The sequence below is a fragment of the Trachurus japonicus genome, chromosome 13 (genome assembly GCF_045865225.1).
Source record: "Trachurus japonicus isolate A0001 chromosome 13, Traja_1.0".
In the NCBI taxonomy this organism is placed as follows: domain Eukaryota; kingdom Metazoa; phylum Chordata; class Actinopteri; order Carangiformes; family Carangidae; genus Trachurus; species Trachurus japonicus.
In genome coordinates, this window is record NC_140919.1 from 32257511 (window position 1) to 32278491 (window position 20981).

At 39.6% G+C, this 20981-nt stretch overlaps 1 protein-coding gene across 1 annotated transcript in view; it reads right to left on the reverse strand.

Moving 5' to 3' along the window:
- The window catches only part of b3glcta (beta 3-glucosyltransferase a), a 64735-nt gene that overhangs the window by 12861 nt on the left and 30893 nt on the right, over positions 1 to 20981 (reverse strand). Inside the window, exons 4-11 of the mRNA XM_085796021.1 lie at positions 18144 to 18253; positions 9785 to 9861; positions 8946 to 9057; positions 6982 to 7118; positions 6842 to 6905; positions 5729 to 5860; positions 2632 to 2701; positions 218 to 331 (exon numbers count right to left, since the gene is read on the reverse strand). Coding sequence (XP_085652147.1) covers positions 218 to 331; positions 2632 to 2701; positions 5729 to 5860; positions 6842 to 6905; positions 6982 to 7118; positions 8946 to 9057; positions 9785 to 9861; positions 18144 to 18253 — 816 coding nt within the window. The remainder of the gene's footprint in view (positions 1 to 217; positions 332 to 2631; positions 2702 to 5728; positions 5861 to 6841; positions 6906 to 6981; positions 7119 to 8945; positions 9058 to 9784; positions 9862 to 18143; positions 18254 to 20981) is intronic.

Sequence of the window (20981 nt, forward strand, 5' to 3'; positions counted from 1 at the left end):
CCACTGCTGACTCCCATCTACTGCGGCTCCAATTCTCCTGCAATGTCAGTTTGAATCACCGGCACCATCCTATTCACAGGGTGTCAGGTTATAGAAATTTCAACTTTATTTTGCCATTTCATTTTTCATGTACCTCCGTGTATGCGACTGACCCTGCACCATTACAGAGGTCTCGCTGAATCTGTTTCCTACCACTGAGGCCGGGAGGAGTTCTTACCTCTTTCAGTATTGGGTACTCCCAAATTAATGGTTGGTATGGAAGGATCAGCATGGTCACTGTAGTACGCTAGAAATAAGGCATCCTTCTCCCAAGTCTTCTTTACCACTGGAACTAGAGCAGAAGGAGAGAGAAAAAAAAATCAATGTAGCATTCAGAAACTCACTGAGCTGATGCTTTTATTTTTATTTATTCATTTTTTCAATCCATGTTTTCTCTCATGTTTCTGACTATTTGGTAAAATATTCTATTAAAGACCACTGAATGTATTAAGAAATAAATCATCAGTAGAGACAAGAGGAGAAACAGATTCAATTTAAAGAAGATAGTGAGATGAAATACTGTGCTCACTTTAAAGCTTGTTGAATGTCAGGATTACTTCAAAACTGGATAGTACATGCAGATGTTACTCCAGCCGTGAATCACCAGCACTCACTTAACATTTGATTAGTCTTGTTTGTTTATATCAAATCAAACCCTTAAAATGTAACTTCTAAAATGAAGAGAATTTTCTCTAGTTTCAGCAGTTCAGCTATGAATCCTGGCAAATGTGTCCTCTAAAGAAAACATTTTGTAACTTGATGTTCTTGTCAGATTCAGCCCGATGCCCTGAAACACAGAGGAGACCTGTTGACCTCTGTTGAAAAAGAGCAGAGAAGTGGTGGAGCCTAGGTGAGCGGATTACTGTGTCTGTGTGCTTTTTCCTTCTATTTATACACCGTTTCCTTTCAGCTAAGCTATAAGTACAAAATAGTGCTGATCTGCCAGTGACCTAATTCCTGGCATCAACCTCAGTCAGCATCAAAATTTCCTATAGATTTGGATCTGAGTGACGAGATCTGTAGATGTTGTGATGAGGCTCAGAGCTGTTGAGACGAGAGTATGTGAGCGCTGAGAAACACAGAATAGTGTGAATGTTCTACAACAGCTGCTCTGGGCTGCATTCAACTCTCATAAATCAACAGATGTGAATCAGAGAAGAATATTTATCACCGAAAGAATAAAACCAAGAACAAAAAGTTGACTTTGCTGACCATCACTGCCTCTTAAGGTTGTTAGAAGCAGGAAACTGAACTGAGCTCTAAATATAACACTAATCTTTTACTTAACAACGTTCAGTTATATAAACCAAATTAAACAAAGTGCGTCTTGCCTTCCTGTGCTACACAATCGATTGACTTTGAAGAGCAACGCACACATATTAGAACAAAACCAAACCCACACAAGACACTGTGAATTTGATCTACTCTGAAGCTACAGTACAGATGTTACAAAAAACAATTATCATGTAAAAATAAACATTAAACTTTAGAATAGGCTCCTGGTAAAGCAAACAATGCACGCACATTGCCAAGTGAAAGGAGACATACGTATGGAATACATTTTACTTTGTACAAGTCGGTTTGAAAATGTGTGGAAAGAGAAGAGATGGATAAGTGCACTTGAAGCAGAGTGTCACGTCTGTCAGAGTTACAGTTCAGACCTTCTGTAAATATGCTCATTATAGTGTTTTGAGCCAAGATATTACTCTTATCTAGGGTGTCATCTCACACACCACATCAGTGATGTAGGGGCATTTATTTACCTCAATTCCTGAAGCACTAAACTGCATTTTAATATTCTGTTGTGTCATACAAAACCATATTATACTGTATGCTTCCATCTCCATGCCTAACCTTCACTGTGTAGTAGATATGGCTTGTGTTACAAGCCATTAAATGATTTTATTCCATTTTGTGTTTCACCTTTTAATCCAAATACACAAACGCACATTTTGTTGTTTTTGCACTGTATGTAATCACTACAGATAATGAAGATTAAAAAGTCTCAACAAATACTGACACAGCAAATTAAATGTGATGCTCTTTCATGTCCTTTGTTTATTGATCTGAGCTAACCTTTGATATATAAATTTAATATTCATTTTCATCCTGTCTATATTTGAAACTGATAATGGCAGCTTGGCAGCGGAAATGATAATTAAGGTAATTAGTGCAATTACTTTTGAGCGACACCCTCTGAATGCAGCGCACAATTTGTGTGCCCCATCTCACACGAATCTGCAATTTGATCTATTGACTGAACCTGCTTCGTTTTCATTAGGTAACAAAAGAGGCAGAATTTACTGAAGAAAGATTCATGGCAGCCACAACTTGCCAATTAATTGCTGAACATTAGGAGTGATTTCTTAACATCTGCAGGATTGTTGCAAGATGATTTCAGGCATTAAGGGAAACACGCAACCGAGCACTTGAGATTACTCCCAGAGATTACTCTTAGCCGCAGCACTATTTAATAATTTCAGAATCATTTTGTGAATGAATTTGTCCTGATTATGAGGAACAGCTCGAACAGTCACAACGACAGAACATGACATGACATTTACAGGGATATTTACAGGGAGTGTGACTTACCTCTTTCACTGTGAAACTTCCTACATGTTTTCACAGCAACAAATATATCTTCATTATTTACAGGCTCCCCCTTTGAAGACAACAAGATACATGAATCAAAGACTTGTAGGTACAAACCACAGAAATGAGAAAAGAATACAACAGAATCTACATTATACACCACCAGATCGTTAAAATTCAGCTTTTTCAGGCTATAGTAAGTTTCCCAGTGATCAGAGGGAGTTGTTATCTTCAGAGAGAAATTAGAAGTAGATATTTTTGGAAATGGTCTGAGGTCATTTGGTCCTCTGGTTGTCTTAAGCTTTTCTTTAGAACGTAGAGACACATAGTAGCCGATGCAGTCAGTGTATGTAAAAAGAAATCTCAGAATTTAGGCTGACTGAAGTGAATGTTTCTGGCATTTAAAAGCTACTGAAAAAGGAAAGGATGATCTACATGTGAACTGTTGATAAACTGAAGTGAACTGAACAAATCTAAACTTTGAGTATAGCTGTCTTTGCGTCTCTGCGTTCTTTGATACCACATACATTATAAAAGGTTTTTTTTTCTTTTGTACAAACACTCACAAAAAAAACTGACTAAATTAACAACAGACAGAATTTATGAAAAATGCATGCTACATTAAAAATTTCATCATGTGTTGCACAAACCATCACCTCTAATTTTTATAACAAAATGTGATGTCAGTAATAATCTTGATCAAACCTGAGCAGCACAATCAGGAGCTGGAAATTTGAAATGTAATAAATGTAACAAATTAAGGTTGTAACTTGAGATCATGTTCATTATTTTTAATGAAAATTTAAAAGACATCAAAATTGAAAAGCAAGCTTATTTTTTTTACATTTGAGTAGCTAGAACTTTTATAAGAATCTCTTTGTTTTAGAAATAACTTGGACATTTCACATCCATTACCAAAGCTGTTGTCAATTAATTATCAACTTGGTATTTCAGCGTAAAATATGTTGATACAACAGCCTGCACTGTCATCTACAGAGCTGTCACAGAGGCGAGCAGCATCTGCTGTGTGTGTAAGCACAGATGCTTTGTTGACCTCAGACCCCAAACTCCTGAAGAAGGCTTTAAACACATTCTTATTTTCGTCCTTACTGCTCACTTCCACTTTCATCCTCAGACCTAATCATCTCGTTTTTGTTCATTTTCGAAAATGACTCACGTCTAATGAAAAGCCTACAGGCCACTGCCCTGAAATACCCAGCATGCACAGAACAACAATGGCTCAATAAGTATAGTTATTGCCTAAAATAAAAAGGACATGTTTTGCTGCTGCAGCCACTTTGTTGATTGCTGTCCTTTGCCTCCTTGAATCTGCCTCTAGAGGCACTTGATTCTTTGTTGACACTGCAGCCAAGTGTGGCTCTGGCCCCGCTTGGCAAATTGTCTTGCAACTGTTTTAAACACGGGCAGCTTACAATACGTCCCCTCTTGTTTTGTGTGAATGGAAACTTCTCCCTGAATACTTATTAAACCTGTGACCTTCATGTTTCTCCGCTGGCTGCTTCCAGTCATTGCCCTGTTTTCTGGTCAAATGAATGCAGTTCTATGAGGATCGTGATTTCCACAGAGAGGGAACTAAAAAAACCACATGAATATAAATCTGACAGCTCAGGCTGCAGCAAACATGTATCTGACTCTAGACCACATATGCACATGCAGTATGAGATTTGAATCACAAATGAAAAGATCAGAGGAGAAATTCTGACAAAAATAGGAGGGGAGGGGGGGGAAGTACTGTAAGAATTGGGACACTTTCAGCGGCATCCCAAATTCAACTTACCTCACCCACCCCCAAAAAACCTACAGTCACATACGCATCCATGCAAAACTATTACCACTTCACAACATTACTACTTATTTACAGCACATGAGCTCAGTGGCTACAGACTAAAAGATGGTTGACCCTGTGATCGATATCTTGGAGAATAATACGTGAAGAGCAAGCAAACGTGAGTAAACCTTACTAAAACTGCTTTATGACACACTGAAAGTACTGACCTTACTTACTTTATGACCCCTCTTTTCGTCAACCACACCCACTCACCAGCTCCCACTCAGATACAACACAACATAAAGTGTGCCAATTATTCCAAGAAATGTCCTGCCTTTCAGACTTCCCTCCCCTCCTCGTCACACAGAGTGTAATATATTTTCATTCTATTATTTGGTAGGTTACACATGAAATCAATTATTTAACAGCTGATGAACGATATTTTTTGTAATAAAGCCTTCGATAAACAAACAGAGTCAGGATGCACAGGGTGTAGCACAGTGTTGAACAGTGTGACTCCTCTCAGTTTCATTTAATTAAGCACATTTCTAACACCTGGTCTCCCAGCACATTAACCAGAGCAACGGTGAAACTAACGAGCCAGTTTATTTACATGGCAAACATATTCTTTAAACATTTCAAATTCATCCTAAAATATTTGCAATGATTTATGTTATGACAAATCCAACAATGGTTCTTATGTAAAGATAGTCTGCTGGGCATCTGTGTAAATGGCTAACAAAAGAGATTGAGATAAAAGGGAAATGGAAAGCTGGTTAGTCACCAGCTGTGGACGACATGACTTTGCATGTGAATTTTAAATTTCCTTGGTCTTGATGTGATGAAAGGATTCTAACAGAGCCAAAGTCAGAGGGCTGGACAAACCTGTACAACCGGTTTTAATGTTAGAGTTAGGAGTATTTAGATAAATGTGGAAAAAAGAAAGTCAGAACAAACAGATGTGAAACTGGACGCAAAAGGGTGTTGCTTAGCAACGGAAGAGTATTTCTTTCTTGGCGCACGACTTAAATTAAATTTAGCAAAACAAACCCAAGACTTCTGTCTTTTTAGTTTAATACACAGTGTTCAAATGAATGGTATATAAAGGCAATAACGTTCAGGGCTGCACTACTCTGTGAAATATTGGTGCTGCTTTGATGCGGACGTGGGCACAAGGACTAACGTTGTACATCTTCTTAAAATAGCCTCTTTCTGACACAAAAACGTCCTCTGTTTTATTGTGTTGTTTTGTGTCCTTTCTATTTCCTGGAAATCGCGGACAATCAAAGTAACAGAAAAGACACTCACACACAGTGGAGGCTCACGGCTCATGGTGGTGGCACAGAGCTGGGCCTGAGGAGAGTCCTCTGGCTCAGTGCACAGCTCAGGAACAGCAGTGAGATGTGGACCCTTCCCATTGTCCCAGATATACAAGGCTACCTGTAATAACAGGGAGCTAACTTGTTAAGTTCATGAACTAAAGAAAAGATGCAATCTTGAAGACATTAATACTTTATTTAAAAATCATCAGAAGTGTTGTGGGATGCTTTCTGTTTTCTTTGATGATAAATATGACAATTTTAACTTTTAACTTGACTGGAAAAAGAGATAAAGGGGATGACAGATCGGGAGAGATGGGGAGATGGAGAGCTGTATTATTATATGTCTTTCTGAAGAAGAGCAAAATAAAATCTAGGATCTAGTTTAAATATTCTACAGGGGGTAGAGACATTACAGCAAAAGAATAAGTAATGAGGACAGTACAATCAGCTCTTTCTGACAGACACCACAGAAACTGTAAACTAACAGTCTGGACTAGCTAACTGACAGTCAACTGGACTGACACTGAGGATTCAGGTTTGTCTCTTCTGCATATAAATTATCTTCATTTTCGCATGTATGAGGTTGTATGTGTATGTGTTAACATGAATCTTCCTGTTCAAAGGCAAAGTAGTGATCAAAAATGACTTCAAATTCCTTCTGAAATCTCATCAGAAATGAAAAAATGACATAGCATCCCCCCCTTTTTAAAAAAAAAAATGTAATGTGACACATTTTACTTGAATCTCTGGGACTGAACTTACCAAACCTTTTTCAGACTGAACCTGATATGTTGGATTCTGTGTTTACTCAATAAAATCCCTTGATGCCTCCCTGACTGGATTTCAGTGATAAAAAGAAGAACCTGCACCATGACAATTCTCCATGGTAATGAGATTTGACTTCAAGGTTAGATGGATTTCATGGCTCGCTCTTTTTGTGCAAATTAATTACAGTACGTTGACGTTGGCTTGAATGTGAGAAACCAAAAAACTGTTAGAAAATCACAAAAGAATAAATAAAACAAAAACAACCCAGAAGCCTCGCTATCATTAACCAAACAGATCTGAAGGTACTCCTGTGACCCGCTTGTTATCTTACCTCATGCTTCAGGTCGATGGTGAAATCTGATTTAAGAGGTTCATCCCTCACTTTGTTTGCAAGACTGAAAAAAAAATAGAATTAGCAACTATGAATGAATGAATTTTGCAAAAACAAACAGACGTACTGACGACACTCACCGAACAACGAGGGGGATGCTCAGCGCCCAAGCAGCAGCAAAGTCTGGATATTTGAAGACAGAGGGGTTTTCTGCAAAGGCGTAGTGATGGATAATGGTTGACTCCTCATCATGGAGAGGCTTACCAAGGAACCACTCCTAACAAGTAAGTGAGAAATGATTTGTTCAATAAGGATAAAGTTGTTTTCTTTCCAGTGATTAGGTTTGTTACTGGCTGAGAAAATAATGAGATATCTTGATGGAACAAAGTTCAAAAGATGCCAGATATTGTAGCCTCAAAGGCTCTCCTCATCATTCTTGACACATGTGGAGTAGGGATGATCAGACATTTAGAGAAAATCATCCAACAGTGAAAATGAGGCAGAAGTTTAAAGGAACAGTTCTTTTTTTTTCGGGAAGCATGCCAAGTCTGCTTTCTGAAGAGGAGTTAAGATACTGTAAGGAGATCAACACCATGGGTTTGCTGAGTTCAAGGGTAGAGCTTGCAGGCAGCTAGTTAGCTTCGCTCAGCTGTTTGTTTAACCCATACAAAACCTTGAGTATTAAAACAACTCTTCACACATGTGGACTATGTATAATGAGTTTAGATGAATTCATTCTGCAAACTGCAAAATATAATGCTGTCATATCGTTTGTATACTAAGAGTTGTCCCTCATGTTTTCCCTTGTAAGAGTTATATCTGCCAATTAATCAACATATCACAATTGTATCACAAGTTGTTCTGTGTCTAATTACTGTCACTCTTTAGTGTCCCAGTATCTATTTGCTCATCTGACCACACTGAGCTGTGATACCTGAGAGAAAGGCTTTTGCTTTAGGGCGTGTTGTAATCAGAAGGTGTTGCATCCATTGTTGCATCCTCCTCGATATAAACTTGTAAATACTCAGACAGAAATGAATTCCATCTCTGATTTGGAATTGAAATACCACCATGGGTCTAAGTGGTCTAAGATGACAATGACAGTGGTTTCCATTAATTGTTCTGCAGACATTTCCGGAGACAGACCAAAGCAAACTTAAGAATTTACTGATAAAAATAAGTGTTTTGTTCCCTGCAGGTTTTCCCATACATTGATTTATTTGTGGCATCCCAGCACAATATCGACACAGACCGCTACATGTTGTTTTTTTACTATTTCAAACAGGTTGAATCTTATTTCATTGTAGCTGTGTGCAGTGCATTGATTCTCTCATCTCCTCCTTGCTCCTCCCTCACTCATGGCAGTGAAAGTGTAATTAACATAATTCTTTGCGCTGTTTCACTTAAAAGGCAGCTCAAACTTGTGTTGTGACGGCTTGATAACATCTACAATTAGCAACAAAAAAATCCATTTTGCAAAGCTTGATTAAGAATCTGAAGATTGCCACATGAAATATTTAAGTGCTTATCTGCCATATGGACTATTCATTATTTATTTTTATCCTTATAACAAGTTTTATTATTAATATTATTCGTGCCTCATTGGCTTGTGCTGATAATTGCCTGTCTGTGCATATGTATGTTCTCTGTTTGCCCTTGGGGATTTATAATCTGTATTGACTGATTGAAAGAATATTTTCATTACAATCCCAATGTATGATTTCCTGACTGCAGCATTTATTCAGTATTTATTCGACTTACCTCACCAACCACCATACCAGAAAAAATAATTTCATGAGTGGAGAGACATGGCTTAAATTAGGTCTATAGCAGAGCATGGAGTGACATGTCTGACAGGTTACACTGTGAGCTGGCAGAGCTCAGTGCAGCTCGGCAGCTGCAGAGGAGCTGGAGCCAACCTGATACTGTATCTCTTAATTGAACTGATGATCGGCTAAGCTGGAGCTTAAAACTGGAGGCTTTGGTCTCAGTGATGAATTCGGCAAAGAGAGACATAGCAAATAGACAGAGAGAGAGAGAGAAATGGAGGGAGAGAGGGAGGAAAGGGTTGAGGTTTAGAGACAATATTGTATAGGCTACTTACTTTATTCTTATCGAATTTTGCAAGGACTTGAATGAGCTTTGTCATCTTCACATTTGTTTCCTCTTCAAGAAATACAATCCATGATGAGTTCTTCCCAAAAGAGTGTGATAAGCTGAGAACGCACAAGAAAAAAAGAAAAAGAACGATCATCAAAACTATTGTTGAATAATAAAAAAAAGAGTAAATGGAGCTTCGCCATAAAGACACAAACTCTACAAAGTCTGTCTTCTCATTTCAGTCCAGTCTGAGGAACTATCTAACTGAGGCTCCTGACCCACTCTGATAAAGGCAGCCAGAGTTTTCCTCAGAGGGCAGAGAGGCAAGAAAACATCAGAGCACACAGACTTCTTTTAGGGGTGTGGGGGGCTGAGGGGGCTCTGAAATGGTTTGGGGAGCTTTTGGTGATCTGGGTCCTAAATCTTTATGATGGTGGAAAACAGATTCAGATGTTATTTCTCATTTCCCCAAAACAATTATTGAGAACATATTGGATTTTTGAAAAGGCCCAAGCATGAAGACGACTGTAGCAACTGTCATTATCATGCTGTTCAGACCACTGGGTAACTGCAGTAATAGGTTTGTTGTCACAGTCATGGGCACGTTAGGAAGGCATTTATCATTATGCGCAGCAATCAATCTCAGTTATTGTGTTAGTAATAGCTTCTAAGCGATGTGTATCTTCAAAACATGGTAAACAAAGCACATGCTAAATGTCCAGAATTTCATCTTGGAGGGAAGGAGCAATGTTCCTGAAATGTTGTCCACATTTTGAACCCTTGCTCTTATTTTTAAAAACACATGCTCTTTTAATTCTGAAAGTTCAGTTCAGGGATACTTACTAAGGCAGCAGAGGAAGGATGCTCCAGTCTCCCTCATTATCTGATAGATTGTGAAGAAGCAAAACCACCGGTGGATTCTGAAAGAAACACCACATACACCAGAGATGATCTTTTTACTCTGCAAAAGCTGCACGAAGTTTAAGACAATTAAAGCAGCTTTTCTGCTTTGATGGTTAATGGTTTGATCAATACTAATGAGCTGAGCCTGCCAGACTGTCCCAGTCTCTCTGGTAAGATCACTATCTCACCGTGGATTCGGCGGCTTTAGTCCATTTATTACAAATTAAATAAACTGTGAATTAAAGCTAACCATTTTTCAGCCAAACTGTATACTCATCTCTTTAAGTGATGAAAATCTATTAACATACTGTCTGAACTTGCTTGAGTGGTGTGATTTATCACAGTCAACTGTCTGCATGTGTTTTTGTGACTGCTACTGTACATTATCACTGAATGAATCCACTTCACTCTGAAAGATTGTGTAACTTTGACAAACAGAGGCACAGACTAGAAAGTCAAAAAGGTCTCATAACATCAGTGCTCTCCTATATTCTTTAAAATGTCAACAAATCCCACGGAAACACCAGAACCAACAGTAGCTGGACCTTACAAGTTTTGCCTGTGCTGCTAGTCTTACAGTACAGTATGTGCTGTAAACTTCCATCCAGATCATGCTGCACCAATTCATTTTGACCCTCCTTGCTCTGTCTTGTTGCCTTCAATAGTCGCTATAGCACTAAATGTTCATTAACCACCATTAAAATAAACTCACTGATAAATAAACACCATTAACATTTGTTGAAAAATACAGTGTCCCGCCCTTTAATGGACAGTGAACAGTTAACAAAATGTAAGAACCGAGACTACTTCCTGCTTTAGCCTGCTGGATAGTTTTGTGAGATGGTCACTGCCACTGATCATTCGCTTCCTTCATAAATTCTTGCCATTTCTTGGCTGAGATAAAACTGGCAGAACACTGGACTCTGACCAATTATGGCTTGTGGGTCTAAAAGGTAAAAAGCACTGGGACCAACCTCCCCATTTCACTTCAAAGCACGAACAAGCATAAAATACTTTTACGGATGAAAATGAACTGGACTCATTAATTTGCCACTGGTAGGTCAAGAGAAAGTCAGTCAGCAGGTGAAAGGACTGGCTAAGAAGGCTTGTCTTTTTGTTGGGATGTCGTGACGGGTCCTCCGTTATGGAGCATCAATACTGAGTGTTATCATTTTTTGTTTTTTAATATTTCTGTGACTGGTTGACAGTAATAGGAATTTGTAATAATGCCAGCATTATCTGTTAACTAGAATACACTGGCATGATCAATTAAATCTGATAATGCCCTCAGAGTTGCTGCCTCCTCCTGATCCTCATAACACAACATATAACTTGGTGTGAGGCAGAAATATGATCAGAAACAACAGCAGGATTTCAGGACATGCACAGTTCACACAATCATGTTCAAATCTGAAGAATCTGTTTCAGCAAAATATCTCATGGTGAGTATGGAGAGTGGATGGTGTGTGAGGATTGTGTGATGGAGCCAAAGCAACAGAGCGGAAGACCCTTAGCTTCATTACTGCATGGTCAACTCATCATGCAGGAAGTCTGAGGGAACCGTCTCCTCTGAGCCGCTCGGTCTAACAGCAGGCTGTTTGATTTAGCTGATGGATCTGACACTGTTTACACTTATTAAAGTTGGCTCTCATCTAATATGAGTTTAATCTTCGTACTAATAACATCATGGCACCTACAGTACCATGTTTTATTAAACTGTGCCCTGCTTGACATTCACACAATTGCTGTTACATAAGACTAATATGGGGGAAAAGTTTAATAGAAAAGCACAGTGGTATTCAGATAATGACACAGCCTCGAAAAACGGCACTTTTGCTTCTAGTAGCTATTGACATTCTTGTGATAAAGAAGAAGAAGAAGAGGCTGAACCTTTCATGGCAATTCTGTGCAAGCCGCAGATTCCCAATCAACAGATAAGAGCTGGTCATTGTGTGGACATGACTGCAACGAATAAGACATTGATTGCTTGGTGACTTGGGAGATGATGGGGGTCACTGAGACCTGGTTGTGATGGAGGGACAGGAAGCTATGCTTTTAACCACAGCAGGGTCTGGCGGCGAGACGAGAGTGAGGATGGATTGAGCTGCCACCTGTCAAATCTACTTCAGCGATGAGCTGCAGTCAAAAAGACATTTACGACGGCCAGTTGAGCCAAGCCAATGAAAGGCCTATCTATAAGAACACATTAAAAGATTTTCATCAGAGTGGGTTCTAATGCATGAGAAAGCACTTAAAAGCACGTTCCACTTCACAACTGAATTTAGCCTCATTCTACTGGACTTGTGCCTCTCTGTGGATAGGGGCATTGGCTAAATGACAGAGATACTATATAAATGTAACTTGAATTCCTCTCAGAAGGCCCAGTGTCAGACAGCAGGAACACAGGCTGTGAGACACCTTATAGAATATACAAGTACATCTGTGGATATTGCAAAACCTTCTACAGGCAGACGAGGACAAAACAGATATACTAGGTCTAGTGGGTGAAAAAGGCTTGACAACAGCAATACTGACTGCACAATGTGTTCCCTGTCTTGGTGCAATGACCAGGTTATAAAGCTTAAAGTTATCAGTGATGTTGGCCTGTCACATTGTTTGTAACACAAAATCAGACCGAGACCATTTAAAAGGAAATCCAGAGACAACTGCACCAAAACCCTCTTTCTTGAAAAGTTGTTTGTTCCCTGATGTTTCCACTGTCTTTCTGTATTTCAAACCTCAACCCACTAAAAATAATGGGTGAGATCACAAGTTTCGTTGCTCCAAAGATTAAGAAGGATCCATCATTTCATCACACTGGTCCAGCTGCTACTGGTCAGTGTGTGGCCCTAGACGCATAATGTCACCAGGTCAACAAAACTGTCTCCCCTTCTCTCCTCTCTCTCCTGTTCACCCCAGCTGCAGAGGCAGCAACAGCTCCCCTTCTCTTCACTGCTCCCGCAGGGGCAGCAACAACAACAACTCCTCTCTTCACAGCTCTCCTCTCAGCAGGCTTGCTCACAGCAGCCTGCTGCACTGCGCTCTGTCTCAATGGCACGTCGCGAGAGCCTGCATGAGATTAATCAAGAGTGAACAACTTTAAATTAGTGCCCGCGGCTACAACACAGAATCTGCCGGCTGATTTTTACAAGCAACAGGAGCTATGCTGGCAAGGTAGCATCGAGTGGCTAACTGTGAAGGGAGAGCACATGGGAGGCGAGTGATCTCAGAAACAGAGAAGCCACAGCCAGAGCGGTCTACACCCCAGCAGGAAGCCACCACACCACACCCTGCAGCTCACTGACTTAAAAAAAAGAAAGCAGCAGCACTCTGGAAAAGACTCCTCTACATGGACTGGGATTGGGAATGTTAACTAGGCCTATTAGCACAGCATAGCCCAGTCAGTGTATTGTATTTATTTGGTTGAATTAATTCCCTTGTGTTGTAATGTCTGTTTCCAGTGAAGTTACCCTTATCCTACACAAAATGGCCTTAAACAAAGAATCACACTCTGTTGCACATGGCATAGGGTCCCAGAGGCCATCTTGGATTCCACCATCATGTTTATAGTTTCCTTTGCTTAATCCATGTGGTCCCAGTGGCCATCTTTTTTTCCAGGCATTTGATTCTTCAAAGTTGTCAAGTCAGACATCTGTTTAGCTGTTATGCGTTTTCTGAAAATAATACAGTGTTACCCTCAATGTTACCCTGGTTTTCTGAAACCTTTACACCGATTACTCTGTTGTTGCTGCTCTCAGGCCAGACACAAGTTTATATTTTGACAAATTAAATGAATTAGCTAAATAATGTTGCATATATCAAGGTGTATGTGGTTGATGTCAGACATGGAAAACCTGGTGAGTGCAACTTTTTTTTAGAGAGAGAGAGAGAGAGAGAGAGAGAGAGAGAGAGATACAAATTTGTATTTCCTTCTGAATAGCACACTTGAGAACACAATCAAAAAACAAACAAAACCATGTAGGGTGAAAATACGACCAACAAGGACATTGATTCTTTTACAATAACAAACTTCTGAAATAAGCAGTATTTTACAGCTTTCTTGCCTGACATTTAGGCCTAAACTTTAGTGTTGGTGCCTATATGTAAAAAATGGAGCTGCCAGAAGGAGGGGATCAAATAAATTCTATCCCTGCTGGCAGGGGAGAACCATGGGAAATAACACATCTTAAGTTTTGAGAGAGAAAATCAGTTTTGGGCCTCCAACTTCTATACCGAACTGCAAATCCTTCAACCTTTACAAGTTATTGATGTTTGGCTGTATACAATCAGTGAACTGGCTGTCCTTTCTACTTTCAAGGGTGCTGCCCTGAGGTAGATTTAGTGTAAATTAAATCCCATTACTTAATCATATTAGTTAATCTAATTACTAATAATTTCTGATAGCTAGAATTGATGGACTGTTTTGGAAATCTCAAACACGGGATTTCATGATATTTTCAAGATATTGCAAGAAGTTGTGCAACGCTGCAATTCACTGTTTAACAAATCTGTTTCTATAAACTGAGTAAATTTCTTCTTCTTTGATTTATTTCCTTCAGCATCACAGGAACTCCCTCTAAGAAAATGGCAGAACCATAAGCCTCTGCATGTTGTGCCTCAGAGGGTGGGCTAAAGGGGTAAATTGCTCATGACAACTCATAGTTTGCTTTAGAAGTTTGCGCAGTTTGATGATTTTTTTCCAAAATTAAAAAAAAAAGATCTGAAGAAAAAAAAAAACTGCTTTTCATGCACATGTTCTGGGAATGTGATAAATTAAATAGTTTCTGTAACGTGATTAATTTATTCATAAAGTCAGTCTTAAAACTAGAATTTGAGTTGAAATGATATAACCAATTATCAGTTTGACCTAAAAAAAATGTAGATTGTTTAATATCATAACAAGAAATGCAAAAGGTAACATCATGCATAAGAAAATTGGAAGGGAGTTATTGAAATTATTGTTTTCCATTTTCCTGTCACCCTTTATTGTCCTTTTCAGTTAGGCCTTTAATATTTTGCTCTTCATGCGGTCTGAAACAAAATTTTTGGCCATCTTCCGTACAAATCATCCTTTATACAAATCTGAATTCAGAATGAATGAATAAATGCTTATTCTCAACATTTTTATTGTGAAGATAACTTATCCTGATCATCAACCATGCCTTATCACCTTGAAAAGTTGTCAAGCCTTTACAGCGAACTTTTCAAGAAGTTGCCATTTAAACTAGGGCAGCTGTGGCACAGGAGATAGAGTGGGTCGTCCACTAATTAAAAGGTCAGTGGTTTGAACTCCAGGCTATGTGTCAACTTGTCCTTGGGCAGGATCGTGAACCCCATGCATCAGTGCATGAGTGTGATGTACGAATATGTGAGTGAATGGGTGAATCTGGCACTTCTTGTGATGTACTTTGAGTGGTCAGTTCGACTAGAAAATCGAAGAGAGTGTAAATCCATTTCCCAAATAGTCTTACTTTACATAATCGCATGCAACAGATACTACAACACCACACATCTCTCAGATCATGCAAATGCAGCATGATGTGGTATTCATTAAGTCTGTCTTATCTTATTAACTTTGATGTCCATTAGCGTAGCTAATTTTTTCATGACAAATCTTATCTACTGGCACAAATAGATGACACTATTCATTACAGGAAACATGACATAGCCTTCCCAAATTGTGGACAACCTTATAGTAAAAAAGTCTTCGGCCCAAGCAATCAGCTGTTGCATTCAATATTATTTTTGTGCTGTTTGCTTCAGGTGGAGTGTGTGATTTCAGGGCAAAAAGAGGGGAAAAAAACAAACTAGCAGTGTCCTGTAATTTTCCAGGACCATATTATTTAAATGATGTGCCATACCAATTATGCTGGGGTTACCTTCAAACAACAATAACAGTGCTAAACAGAGAAGTAATGACTCACTTTGGTCATTTATATATTTTTCACTGTCAATTTGGTACAGTCAGTTAATAATGTAGACAAAAGGCGCATGGCAACCAACAGTAGAGGAGACAAAGCCAACAGAAAAAATATATAAATCCAAATCGAAGCTTGGTAGAAGAAACAAATCAAATATATCATATAATTACACCAATGTTTCACATGGCTCTGACGAGATTTAAAGGTACAATATGTAAGAATGTGGCCAAAAACGGTTACTGCAGTCAAATTCAAAACACAGCGATCTCGTTTTATCTCCCAGCCGTAGCGGCAGCTCAGTGGAAGCAGACTGAGGCTGAAACGCCACTGACGCCGCCGTGACTAGGAGAGAGGGCTAGGTGGCGCAACATGTAAACATGTAAATTCAAAACATAAACATTGGTAGTCTGCAAAAAAAGATTTTTAATGCGAATACTGTTGTTGGTGAGTTCATCATGTTATATGAACATTATTCTTGAGTCTCTGTGACATATTAGGAGGATTTTACGGCCTGTTGCTTAAGATTTCTTACATACTGTACCTTTAATGAACAGAAGCAACAGTAAGGGCATTTTGACCTGCAGATGTGCTCTCTGTCTTCCTATGTCATGGTGCCCATGCAATTTGTAAAACTTTAGTGAGCACATGACATAATGAATTTATTCTCCTGGAGAAAATATGTACAGTATTTTCTTTTCCTCTAGCCTTTTCTTTCTGGAAAATCTGAAGGAATTACAATATTCATTAGTATAAACATATGCCTTCGGATGATCATCACGTCTCATTAAAAATTGAACTAAAAGTAGCCAGCAAATTACGGAAGGTTGACTTGTTGAGCAGAGCAATACATCTAAACATCAAAGCTGCACAAATGTCTGGATTTCCTAAATCCATAAAATTATAAGTAAGCACATGATTTGATGTCGCAAGGAGCTTAGAATGTTGCATATTTTAGATTACACTTTCATATTTTGGACTTGAATGCACTTTAGAAGTTTAATCTGGAGGGTACTATGAATAATTCTTCACACCACCATTCAATATTTAAAATTAGTGCCGAGTACTGAGTAATGGTTTAACAAATGGCAAACACTTGGCAAAGACCCATGTCCATGTAGTGAAATCAGGCCATGTGTACTTTTTTCAAATGGGAGTTTCAATTAAAAAATGTACATATTTGAATTATTTTAAAAAAAAAAAATCTGTGCTGACACCATGTGGCAACATATACAGCTTACAACAACTTAGGCCCAATCCCATTTCTCTTTTTTTACCCCTACCCCTTCCCCTACCCCTTGCCCCTCGCCCCTTGAAACGGAGCTACAAGGGGTAGGGGTAGAAAGTCAACCCCTCCGAATTGGGACACCCCTTCAACAGTCACATACGTCATCACGTAGTCTCACTGGCTTTTACGTCAGCTGATGCGGCGAGCTTTTGCCAGAAATCAAATAGTGTGTACCATATAACTTAATAAAATAAGATAAAACTTAATGCAGACTGATCGGTTCATTGTAAAACATTTATTTACTGATGTAAATGTGGTGATTTCTGTACGTACAGAGCCCAGAGGCAGCTGCCTGCTCCTCTGTCTGATACATGAAGCTTCACTTTTCATCCAAATAAACTAATGCTACTGCCACAGGTGTTAGATTTCATCAATGAGACCAACATTTAAATGCTAAAAAGAATTTAACATGCTGGTGGTAAACCTCTAAAAACCCGTGGATAAGTTAATTAACGACCGCCTTCTCTCCCGGCGGGACCGGGACGAGGACGTAATTTGGCCGGTGGAGCAGCGCTGCAGGCCGGCTGCTGCCTCTGTGAGGAGCCGCTCCTCCTGGAGCTTCACTTCTCCCAAAAATCGTCGGAGCAAACTTCTAACCAGCCGTCATTTGGGTAAACTAACCGCACATTTGGGACCTAAACAGTTACTTTCTCGCAAGAAAAAATATTAAAACTTAATAAAGTGACGTAATAACAGCGCTACAGTGAGAAATAAAACAGCTTTTCGTTTTACAGCCACCGCTGCCGGCTGCCGCAAGATGCATTCTGGGAAACTTTTCATACCCCTCCGTTTGGAGTGTGCCTATGAAAAGTCTCCGTTTGGAGGGGTATGTAGCCCTACCACTTCCCCCTACCCCTCTGTCCTAACGGGGATTGGGACACCCATACCCCTACACGTGAACGCGCAAAACGGAGGGGTAGGGGTAAGTGGTAGGGCCAAGGGGTGAAATGGGATTGGGCCTTCGTGTGACGTTTGCTGCTGGTAATGATCATCAGCAACAAGTATTTCTACTGAAATGTAAATACACTCTTCAAATGTCAAAATAAGAGTGTGTGTGTCGACGTTGGTGTGACAGAGGTGCCTTGAACCTTACCTCTGTGAGACTGTGCGCTTGCTTGAGTAAATCTTCTCTCCGTCTTTCTGCCTGCCTCACATGGAAGGAGTTGCTTTGACTCTGGATGACGAACACTATCTCCCGCAGGTCTGGGTGAACACAAAAGGACAGAGATGAGAGACTGCTCACATGCTGTGAAAAAGGATCATGCCAATCGATGACCTTCTGAGAGCAAGATGAAATAACAGTCACGGTCTGAATAAGTGAGGTGACTTTCGCTAATCTCCGTTATTGGTCTGGTTGTAATAACCAGCACATCAAGAGCTTAATTGGCTTGGGGAGAGAGTATGTAAATGTCACAGCCCAGACTGTGTGACTTAATAAAAGATTAGCAGTCAGAGGAGACTTTCTGTGAGGCACCGTAACACCCAAAAGGTTGACATAGCCCAGCTGTCTACTTCTGACTGAGTGACTCGACTACATTGACAGTAGAACTCATATTGCTACTGCATGTGAAGGCCAAGGTTAACAAGCAGGCAGTAGCTCAATAATGTCTGTAAAAGAACGGCCAACACAGGCTGCTTCACTGCTGATGACATGTTTAGATACCATCTTTGTCATTGACCTGAGTTAGTTCGTTGCAGTTCTTCTTCATGTGAAATCCATTTACAGGGCAATAACAGTGACACAGCTCAGTGAATAATGACATTGGCCGCACAAACAAGTCCACATAAACCCTGCGGCTCTCACGACCAGTACAATCACAACTAGACCAATGGACCTGGGGCGAGGACTATATAAAAAAAAATCTGTCATTTTGTCTTTGGCTCTGTACAATTACATTTCACAACTCCTAAATCCTGTAAGCTGTCCCTCACATCAAATTAAAGTCTGCAGTACCTGGCTGGAATCACTGTGACAACAAAGGATTTCAAGGATTTAGAGCTGAGAGGTGGGAACCAATATCCAGGTGTGAAGTAAAAAGAAAAGCAGAAGAGAAGTTTGAGTTGTTCTGCTATGACAGGCAGCTCAGAAACTTCCCAGTTATGAGATGTGCAGGCCTCTTCGTGTACACTTTCCTCTTAATTTGCACTCAAACAAAGATAAAAGGCTCTGTGCCAAACAATTCTCACTTGCTTAAGACATTTTAATTAGCCACCAAAGTATTTCTACAAAATACTGTCATAGAGGGCATACCATGACATAGATTACCACTATTTTAGTGAAATTAGCTGACTAAGAGTATGTTAGTGTTTTAAGACACAAATAAGTAACAGCCACTACTGACAGGTCTGTAATCTTCTCTTTGAAATAGCTGTGTAGAGGCAATATTAGAACTGCGGCCTTGCTGGTGTTTGCGTCAACCAGCCAAGTTGCAGGAAATATGGTCACAAGCTTCTATTCCTGACTCACAGCACTGAATATGTAAAGTGTTTCGGCAGAACATTATGATGTCAGCAAAGTTGATCTTTGACCATTTCAGTATATTAATATTTCAATATGTCATTCTATTAGACGTCATAATTAGTGTATGAATTTGTTAGTGATGGTAACAAGTAAATAGTGAACTTGACCTTTGACCACCACAATCTAATCAGTTCATCTTTGAACACAAATGGGCATTTTTGCCATCAAGGGATTGCCTCAAGGTGGTCTTGATATATCATACTCAAGAGGCCCAAAACATGGTCACCATGACATAGACCTTTGGCAACTGAAATCTAAAATAATCTAAGAAAATTGCTTCAGGGCATTACCAAGATATTGAGATTACATGGATGGACATTGAGACAGATGAATGGACATTAAGATAGATGGATGGATATTAGATGTGCGGAAAAAAATATCAATACAGCATTGAATCACCATTTCTTGTGTGATAATATAACCCCTATACCAAAGTATTGATTAACTGACAGCAGTTATCAATCTTTTATATATATGAGTTTTTGGTGCGTTGGTCAGTCTGTCTGCTTGGCAATGCCATTTAACACAAATAAAATGATTTAAGTGAGATGAACTGAATGAGAACTCTATCTTATTCAATAAAACAAATGTTGACAAAATGTTCCTTTCGGGACGTAATTTGCAGTCACAAAAAGGTAATTAATGGATCCTAATACATTACTACAACACTCAGCATCACAAAATGTTTAAAATTGCAACAGTATGGTATCGTGATTTAGATATCGTGATAATATTGTATTGTGGGGCCTCTGGTGATTCTTGCATGGACTTAGTTGGGTGCTGAAAACACTATGCCTTCAGCTCTGGCCCTTGCCTGCATGGAGACACAACAAAGAGGGAAGGGTGAGTGCTGACAACAGCAGGATTAGATAAATGGCCTCCTCTTCAATTACACTACTTGAACCAATTTCCTCCCTGGGTTCAGATATTAGCACCAGGGTCAGGGGTAGACACTATGTCAGAGTACAGTATCTGTGTCAGATCTTTTTAATTAAGTGTTGGTGGGTGTGTCGCTCCTTGCTCCGCTCATAACAAAGATCCCATTGATCTTGGAGCCCTGGTGAGGGGGTGGATTTACTTGCTAAATCTCAGCATGTCCATCTCCCAACAGATCTAACCTCTGCCTTCAGCCGAGCTAAGAGAGCGAACACTCCACCACCTCTAAATGTCCTTCTGCTGAGTTTGCTAAATGAATGACTATGTGTGTGTACGTGTGTGTGCATTTGGTTCCCCATAAGGCAGTGCATTTTAAAGCCCCAGGTGATGCTCCTGATACTGCACAGTACAGCAATAATACCAGCTGCATGAGACCAACAGCAAAATCAGATAAGCAGTTTGCCAATCCCTCATTGTGTAGATAATGCGTACCCCATGTCAAAGCAAAGGAGAATGAGGGGTAAAAAAAGAAAC